At 36.5% G+C, this 10,000-nt stretch overlaps 1 protein-coding gene across 10 annotated transcripts in view; it reads left to right on the top strand.

Annotated features, from left to right (window-relative positions):
* Positions 1-10,000, top strand: part of LOC135215479 (glutamate-gated chloride channel-like) — a 104,228-nt gene that overhangs the window by 61,470 nt on the left and 32,758 nt on the right. For 4 of the 10 annotated variants that reach the window (XM_064250227.1, XM_064250229.1, XM_064250231.1 and 1 more), the window contains one exon: positions 278-348. The exons of 2 other annotated variants lie outside the window; for them this stretch is intronic. In XM_064250227.1, the coding sequence (XP_064106297.1) occupies positions 278-348 (71 nt within the window). Of the gene's footprint in view, positions 1-277; positions 349-8,237; positions 8,309-10,000 lie in introns of all 10 variants that reach the window. 4 more of the 10 variants (XM_064250230.1, XM_064250228.1, XM_064250233.1 and 1 more) reach the window with 2 other exon arrangements.

Here is a 10,000-nt window from a genome sequence, read left to right as displayed (position 1 = left end):
GAATGATTGCCAAAAAAAAAAGATAGTCAGCAAATTGATATAATAAAAAGGAATCAAATAGAAAATATGATAAAAAGTAATCAAATAGAAATGAGATGAGAGGTTGGATCTGACCTCCAGCACTCGCCAGAGAAAAGGGCAATCACTAGAAGATGATAAACAAAATGTACTGTCCATGGATGCACACATGTTTAACTCTCTCTGCTTCTCTCTCTCTCTCTCTCTCTCTCTCTTTCCCTTCCCCCACCCCCCACCCCATTTCCCTCTCCCCTTCCAGTGGACGAGCCAACTATCGTCATGATCAATATGATGTTTCGCAGCATCCAAACCATAGACGATGTGAAGATGGTAAGACGGGACATGAAGATTTTTGACCTGATGTAGGATGCTGTCACGATTGAGCGAATAAAAAATTACATATATAAAAGCATTTTGCATTCGTGTATATATTTCTGTAGATTGTGTGTTTACTTTGTTATGTCGTTAGTTATCTCTTACCTTATGCAAATCCGTATTTACGTATGATTCATCAGTAGGTGAAGGTATATTGCTGTGTTGTGTAATTATCGCATTGTTTTTATTCTTCAGTGTTGTGTAGAACCATATCCTCTTCCCCCTGTATGCTGATGTTTAGAGATTTGCGTAGAATTTCATGCATTCTTGTAATCCGTGTTGACGTGATTTAATTCACTCCAGTGAGAACTCACGTTTGGGAAGTAGACTAATAATTTCTTACATGAATCTTGAGCTGTAGGCTTAACGCGTCGACTTCGGTGTAAAATAACATTAGCATACTCTTAAAAAAGGAAAAACTTCCTTTGCGTCTCATTATTATTTTGGTCTTTGGATGAAGATTTATCAGAGGCCTCGTTAGAAATTTCGACTTTGAAAGAAGTTTTAAAGTAATGAGAGTTAGATGAAGTTTTAGGTTGGGTTTTGTAGAATTGTAAAAATTGGCACATTTTGGTCTTTCACTTTGTGGGAAAAAATATTGATGTTTCTTCGAGGCCTTGATAATGAATCGAATGTTTTATGTGTATTATAATGTAAATATCCTCCTCACGTTTTTTTCTTTCTCTGCTTTATTTTTTCGTCACTGCTAGAGATGCTTTAAATGTGTTTTTTTTTTTTTCCTTCGTCCTTATTTTGTGGTGATTTGTCATTTTTCTGTTTGTTTGATGATAGTCAACTTTTATATGTTTGTTTCATTCGTTCTCAAAGCCGGATTTCTATTTCTTTAACAATTATATTATCTGAAGTTGCGAGGGAAAAATAGAAAAAATAAAAACAAATTTTAATCTAAAAAAAATTATCAAAATCAAAGACCCTGTGGTCTTTCGTCAGCATAAATCCAGTACATTCAAAAACGGGGTTTTTTTACATTTTAATTACGTGTCTCTCCTTTGCAAAAACAAAATAAAGTGTCCTTTTAGTTTCATTTTCGAATTTTGATCAGAAAAGACCCCTCACGTCTGCCATTGCCTTTGCGTTCTGCCTGTTAAATGAACGTTACCTGTACAGGACAGGAAACTTTGCCTGAATTTTGTACATTTTTTTTTTTTTCATGATTCCTTCTCCAGCTCCCATTTAGAGTCTTCAATACTTGATTGATACCTGTTCTTGTTTGAATCCCTTTTTTTATTAAGGATCGTATTCTCTTTTTTTAGTAGTCTATATCTTTATTCATTTTTCTTAATCATCTTTATCCTTTTTTCAATTATCTTTCTTTTTATCTCATTATTTCGTCTGCGATAACTTGAATGCCATTGCACGTTGAAATGTATTTTTTCTTAAGCATCTTGACGTAGACTATTTTTTGAAAGTAGTGACGTAGATGAAACCTCATGGTGATGATGTTAATAATGATGATGATGATGATGATGATGATGATACTGATGGTGAAGATGGTGAATGCTGCCAGCTTAAGAGCACGTATTTGCACCCTTTCCCTAGTGTAAACGGGATTTGAGACTCTAGACAATGCCAGTTATCTGTTCTCAATGGATACTTCATATCTTCGTAACTGTTCATGTGGAGTATACTTCCGTTCACATCATTACTCTCTCTCTCTCTCTCTCTCTCTCTCTCTCTCTCTCTCTCTCTTTGTTCTTTCATTTTGCGTGTCTTTTTTTCTTGAGCTTTTTTAATTCCAACAGAAGACAATAGACACTTTTGTCGTAGAAGTTACAACCTGGACTTATCTGTGGAACTGACATATTATACTTCATTTTCAAGAACTGTTAAAAATCCACTCTCACTCTTTTTGGCACTCTAGCCCTATATCTGGACCCATTACCGCTTACATCGGACTTGCAGGATCTGTTGCTAGTCGTTGCTATAGTAGATTCACATCAACCGCTCCAAATTGGCTGTTGATAAGCCAATCAATCACAGGACTGGAAACTCTCAGTCTCTCGAGAGAGTTCACGTGGGTAGGATCTATGTTCCACCTCTCCTAAGGGATACGTCTTTCAAAAGTATCCCTTAGGAGAGGTGGAACATACATCCTACCTATGTGAACTCTCGAGAGGGACTGAGAATTACCAGCCGTGTGATTGGTCATCAACATCCAATCAGGAGTGTCGTGAGGAACTGGCTTAGACATCAAATGCACGGTTGATGTGAATCTACTATAGTTGCCAAAGCATTGGCTCTTGGAATACAAAGGCCAAGAATCGATGTAGTTTCAGTTCTTTTTATTTATATTCAGCTTGTTCTAGTCACACTGCAACACGATAAATTGTTAACCGGGCAACAGAAGCCGAGACAATGAACGTTTAAAAGAGGTATTGGACTCTGTGAGGAGGCAATTTCGTCTCTCTCCTCTGGGCCTCCTCGAGGTCATTCTTGTTTACTTTCCTGCTTGATTTTTTTTCTTTTCAATTCCACAGTTTTGCTGGAGTTCTGCTTTGTTCGATGAGGTTTTTTATTTTTTATAGGGTATAGAAATTGCTTTCCTCAAATATTATTATTATTATTATGATTATTATTATTATTATTATTATTATTATTATTATTATTATTATTATTATTATTATTATTATTATTATTATTATTATTATTAGCAAATATATATGTACGTATATATATAGTACTTCCAAACGTAATGATATCATTATGAATTGGGTTTTTTTATTTATGTTATTTCCTTTTCCTTATTTCTATCATCTATCACTTAATGTAGGACATTAATGCTTTTCCTAAAGCTAATTTTTTTATTTACCAGTTTACATGAGTGAATATATTATGATTTCTTTCTTTACGAAGCAAACAGTGTACTTAGTAGGTGATATTTATCCAATTGTATAGATAATGTTTATAGATCAATAAAAAAAAAAATAAAGTCAATTTTGCTTATCATAGATCGATAAAAAAAGTACATTTTTCTTGCCATAATAAAAAACAAGATTTGTTGTTATTATTATTATTATTATTATTATTATTATTATTATTATTATTATTATTATTATTATTATTATTATTATTATTCAGACGATGAACCCTATTCATCTGGAACAAGCCCACCACAGGGGCCATTGTCTTGAAATTCAAGGTTCCAGCGAATATGATGTTTACTTGAAAGACGTAACAGAGGTTAATAGGAAATACAGAAAGAATAGATCAGTTACTGAAAAAGAAAAAAAATATTCCTACAACTTTCTAAATAAATAGATAAAAATATAATCTGAATACAAGGTCCATGTCTAAAAACGTTTACTTCATAGTAATTTTTGCGAGTTTGTGACGCTGACAAGAGCTTCAGATGCTCCTAACTCGAAGCTTTCTGAAATTCTTCTTTAGGCCAAGCTAGGTTACGTCACTTCTACCTGCGCCATGTCCTTTGACCTTATGTGATTCGGAATGGTCTACAAGAACCAGTCTGCTGCTTTCCTCCCGGCCTGAGGTTGTAGCGGTGGCGGACATGATTTATAGACCTCCTGGGCGAACGTGTCCTGTTCCTTGTCGACGTTCGGTTTGGGTCTTAGTGACTTTTCAAAAATGCAGTGGCCCCCTCCGGTCCCCTTCGCTCTTGTGGAATGAACCCACCACCGCATATTTTGGTTTTGCATTCTCGAGAGTTTTCTTGGTGTTCCCCTGGAACTATTTGAGTTTGTCTCAGTTCAGCCTAAATCCTCTGGTTTTCCTTGTCTTGCCCAGCGGCAGTTTTGGGGTAAATGGTCAAGGAGTCGAAGTGGAGTCAAAGGAGTGAATTGGGATGTCGGTTTGTTCCCATTTGCGCAAGATTTTTTCTGATTAGTTTTTTCTTTGTTTCTTTGTGTGTATGTGTTTTCAGGCAATACTGCGTGCATTGCAGTTCGGCCATTCAAGTAGTACCGCCTGTGGTTTCTTTTGCTTTTGTGTTCTCGTGCTTTCCGTCTGCAGTATCACTGGCCTGACTGAGAGGCCTCCTTTTCAAGTTGGGTAACGTGAGCACCACAAAGTCTGGTCGGCTAGATTTGACAACAGCAAAAGACCTAAATGGCTACTACTTTGGCAAATTTGGCTGAATTCCACAAAGACTTATCAGGTGTAATATTGTATATTTGGTTCTGCTCTGCATAGCAAGGCTGGTGGAGGTCTTTCAGTGTCAGAGTAGATGACAAACTTGATTGAACTGCCACGTTAGTCAGATCAGTGGAACGCTTTGCCAAAATCATTATATTTAGGATCCCAGTTTTCCTTGAATGCAAAGCCTAAACACGGTACAAGCAATAGACTCGCCTCCTGCAGAAGTGATCTAAGAATCTAGAGACACAGAAACGGGATTAATCTAAACCGTGATAGTAAAGGAAAGATAAATTTTCACTCCACGATTGGCAAGACCAGATAACACTATCTCTGAAATTGCTTCAAGCTGTCAGCTCTGGATTAAGCTGGCACGGCTCCTTGCCCGAAGGCTAAGCTGGCCTCTAAGCTGTATAAAGTGTAACGAGCAGCAGTTGAAAGTTAAATAGTTGAAATTAATCCTCTCTGAGCAATGCTTATTCAGATATTGAGCATCAATGATAATCCACTTTTAGAATGATGATAAAGAAGCATTGACATAATAATAATAAAAATAATAATAATAATAATAATAATAATAATAATAATAATAATAATAATAATAATAATAATAATAATAATAATAATAATGAAGAACAGTAGGAGAAGGAAAACCAACCTAAGCATGGCATGGATAGACTATAAGAAAGCCTTCGACATGCCACACACATGGCTAATAGAATGCCAGAAAATATATGGGGCAGAGGAAAACACCATCAGCTTCCTCAAAAATGCAATGCGCTAGTGGAATACAATACTTACAAGCTCTGGAATAAGACTAGCAGAGGTTAATATCAGGAGAGGGATCTTCCAGGGCGACTCACTGTCCCCACTACTCTTCGTAGTAGCCATGATTCCCATGACAAAAGTACTACAGAAGATGTATGCTGGGTACCAACTCAAGAAAAGAGGCAACAGAATCAACCATCTGATGTTCATGGACGACATCAAGCTGTATGGTAAGAGCATCAAGGAAATAGATACCCTAATCTGTAAGGATTGTATCTGGGGACATCAGGATGGAGTTTGGAATAGAAAAATGCGCCTTAGTCAACATACAAAAAGGCAAAGTAACGAGAACTGAAGGGATAAAGCTACCAAATGGGAGCAACATCAAACACATAGATGAGACTGGATACAAATACCTGGGAATAATGGAAGGAGGGGATATAAAACACCAAGAGATGAAGGACACGATCAGGAAAGAATATATGCAGAGACTCAAGGCGATACTCAAGTCAAAACTCAACGCCTGAAATATGATAAAAGCCATAAACACATGGGCAGTGCCAGTAATCAGATACAGCACAGGAATAGTGGAATGGACGAAGGCAGAACTTCGCAGCATAGACCAGAAAACGAGGAAACATGACAATACACAAAGCACTACACCCAAGAGCAAATACGGACAGACTATACATAACACGAAAGGAAGGAGGGAGAGGACTACTAAGCATAGAGGACTGCGTCAACATCGAGAACAGGGCACTGGGGCAATATATGAAGACAAGTGAAGACGAGTGGCTCAAGGGTGCATGGGAAGAAGGACTGATAAAAGTAGACGAAGACCCAGAAATATACAGAGACAGGAGAAAGACAAACAGAACAGAGGACTGGCACAACAAACCAGTGCACGGACAGTATATGAGACAGACTAAAGAACGAGCCAGCGATGACACATGGCAATGGCTACAGAGGGGAGAGCTAAAGAAGGAAACTGAAGGAATGATAACAGCGGCACAAGATCAGGCCTTAAGAACCAGATATGTTCAAAATACGAAGGACGGAAGTAACATCTCTCTCATATGTAGGAAGTGCAATACGAAAAATGAAACCATAAACCATATAGCAAGCGAATGGCCGGCACTTGCACAGAACCAGTACAAAAAGAGGCATGATTCAGTGGCAAAAGCCCTCCACTGGAGCCTGTGCAAGAAACATCAGCTAACTTGCAGTAATAAGTGGTACGAGCACCAACCTGAGGGAGTGATAGAAAACGATCAGGCAAAGATCCTCTGGGACTATGGTATCAGAACAGATAGGGTGATACGTGCAAATAGACCAGACGTGACGTTGATTGATAAAGTCAAGAAGAAAGTATCACTCATTGATGTCGCAATACCATGGAACACCAAAATTGAAGAGAAAGAGAGGGAAAAAATGGATAAGTATCAAGATCTGAAAATAGAAATAAGAAGGATATGGGATATGCCAGTGGAAATCGTACCCATAATCATAGGAGCACTAGGCACGATCCCAAGATCCCTGAAAAGGAATCTAGAAAAACTAGAGGCTGAAGTAGCTCCAGGACTCATGCAGAAGAGTGTGATCCTAGAAACGGCGCACATAGTAAGAAAAGTGATGGACTCCTAAGGAGGCAGGATGCAACCTGGAACCCCACACTATAAATACCACCCATTCGAATTGGAGGACTGTGATAGCGCAAAAAAAAAAAAAAAAAAAAAAAAAAAAAAAAAAAAAATAATAATAATAATAATAACAATAAAATAAATAATAATAATAATTAATAATAATAATAATAATAATATGAAATAATAATTGATAACAACTATAAAAAGTGAATCACCAACGAACACGTTTCAGTTAATGAAGTGATTGATAGAAATTTAATCTTTCATCTGCATCAGTGTATTGCCACTCACTTGCAAGAGAGAGAGAGGGAGAGGGATACATCCCGTTATGCATAACGTATTGACGTTAATTAATACCACAGGTCAATCCCTTTTGCATGTCAATCCCTTTTGTACTGGACTTAAATATATATATATATATATATATATATATATATATATATATATATATAGTATATATATATATATATATACACATACATACATACAGATAAAATGAGCAGGGTTTTTATAATTGAATATTTCTGATTTCACGATTTGATTTTTCATTTAATCGTATCAGATAAATAATTACATTCTTCAGATGCAATTATTTGAACTTGTTTTTATTTTTATTTTTATTTTTTCCCTTCATTTTCATTTTTGTTTGTCTCAGCACTCAATTGCGTTTATCTTTGTGTTTATATTTATAGCTCATTATTCTATGTTTGCCAGTTCCTTCTTCCCTCTGAGAGTACATAATTTTACATGACTGCATATCTTTTCCTTTTTTTCATTTATATTGCAGGTAATATATGGAGCTGCGCTATCCTATAGATGTTAGAATATATATATATATATGTATTATATATATATATATGGACACATACATGCCTACATAGCAATACAATATACGTAATGAATGCCTAGATATACATGCACGTATGTCCAAATGAATGTATGTACTCTTTACAGATACGATATAGGAGTAGTACTGGTATTTTTCTTACCATTTCAACATTTTTTTTCTCTCTCTGCACTAAAAAATAAAAAACAAAAATGGAAATAATGGGCTTGGCAACTTTAAGTCACAGGCTTATCATCAACCTACGGCGCAGGCGCAGAAAAAAAATAGATAAAAAGAACACTTTTTGGGGTGTTCCTCGTACTAGTCAATTATAGCCAAGGAAAAGTAGCATAAAGACCAAGTAAAGATGATGGTGATGATGATTTGGCGTTCACTCCATTTATTTATCTCTTTGTTTATTTGTTGTGTTTGTTTTATTAGGGATTAGAAAATAAAAATCAACTTTTATTTTACTTTTTTTTACGTTTTCATAGAGAACAACCCCACCTTAGTTGACGTAAACTTGATGCTTCGTTCCATCAGCAAAATTGACGATTATAACATGGTAAGTCACTTGAATGTGTTGTGCGTTTTATTTTCGCTCTTTTATTTTCCTTCTAGGCTTTGCTTTTATTCAGTTTTTGATTTGTTGAGTTGATGAAAATGACGAGACCAGGCACCACTGCAAACTCCGAACTCCACCATTTCAGTAGTTTTTTTTTTTTTTTTTTTTTTTTTTTTTTTTTTTTTTTTTTTTTTTTTTTTTGCATTATTAAACGCTTTTTCAGTTTAGTTTGAAGGCATCAGACTATAATCGCCAGAGCTCCTTGACTTGAGCTTTGCTCTTAATAAGAAAAAAAATCACTGCAATTTCTTTTTAATAAGTGAAAATCCCCCATAAATCCACTGTGTCTTGAAGTGGTGGGATTTACCCAAGAAGCGAATACATTCTTAAGGGAAGATTTGAAGTGAATCCAACAATTTTTTTTTTTTTTTTTTTTTTTTGGTGGGGGACGGTTCCCTTACTGACTGACTGACTGACTAACAAGAGAAACTATCTAACGAATATGACCAAAATCGTTGTCCAGGTTCGTATCAAAGGGCGTTAAGAAGAAGAAATATAATAATTGAATTTCACTTACACAAGAGGATCCCACATCCAACCCAGATTACTTAGGACTAGATCTCTAAAAAAAAAATCAATGCTTTAATACAAATATGTGATTGCTCCAGTCAAGGAATTTCTTGAATAGTCGATACGGAAGTTCACAAGAACCGTTGTCTTAAGTTTTTTCTCTTTTACAAAGAGAGAGAGAGAGAGAGAGAGAGAGAAACACATTCTTTAGAATGACAACAGTTGCGCTCCACCTGATATTGTAAATGCGTTTTGCTAAAATCAAAACAAAAGCAATCAAATGAGCACGAATGTTCTTGGAACGCCATTCTCTCTCTCTCTCTCGTTTTGGTATAGATTTTTTTCAATGCAATAATATGATTTATAGGTAGTGGCTCTCACGACTTTTTCAAACAGTACTCTCTCTCTCTCTCTCTCTCTCTCTCTCTCTCTCTCTCTCTCTCTCTCTCTCTCTCTCTCTAATCAGATAATTAACGTGATTCAAGACGAGAGTAAGAGAGAGAGAGTGCAAGAGTTTCACCTACGAAGGCACAGGCGGCGCCCTTTTCGTAAGTGTTAATTCGACGCTGGAGGGAGTGCCAGACAGTGCCATAGAGACGAGAGCTATACGCTCTCTCGAGTGGGAGCCAAGTGCCTTGTTTATCAGTGCCCCCGGGGCACGCGCTCTCTCTCTCTCTCTCTCTCTCTCTCTCTTTGTTTTAGTATAAGATTTTTTTTAATGCAATACAAATTATCTGCAAATCTTTCTATTAGCTGCAATGATTTTTTTCAAATAGCAGTCTCTCTCTCTCTCTCTCTCTCTCTCTCTCTCTCTCTCTCTCTGTCTCTCTCTCTCTCTCTCTCTCTCTCTCAATGACACGGCAACAGTTTTTTCTTCTTGTTCTTCTTCATTTTCAGCTGAAAAAAAAAACGAAGGAATGGAGGAACGGGTCAGATGAAGAAGTGGATGTTTTTTGGGGGGTGGGGGTGGCGGGTGGGGGCCGTTAATAAGGGAGGTGTAAGATAAAGGAATGGAAAGATGTTCGCAGGACGAATGAGAGACTAAATTCTTATGTCAACGAAGATAACGGAACGATAGAAAATCGCCGAAATAATATATAAAATTGCAAAATAAATTACAGA

Source organism: Macrobrachium nipponense, chromosome 5, assembly GCF_015104395.2.
Source record: "Macrobrachium nipponense isolate FS-2020 chromosome 5, ASM1510439v2, whole genome shotgun sequence".
In the NCBI taxonomy this organism is placed as follows: Eukaryota; Metazoa; Arthropoda; class Malacostraca; order Decapoda; family Palaemonidae; genus Macrobrachium; species Macrobrachium nipponense.
The sequence above is the reverse complement of the archived record's forward strand: the minus strand, read 5'-3'. Positions and strand labels throughout refer to the sequence as shown.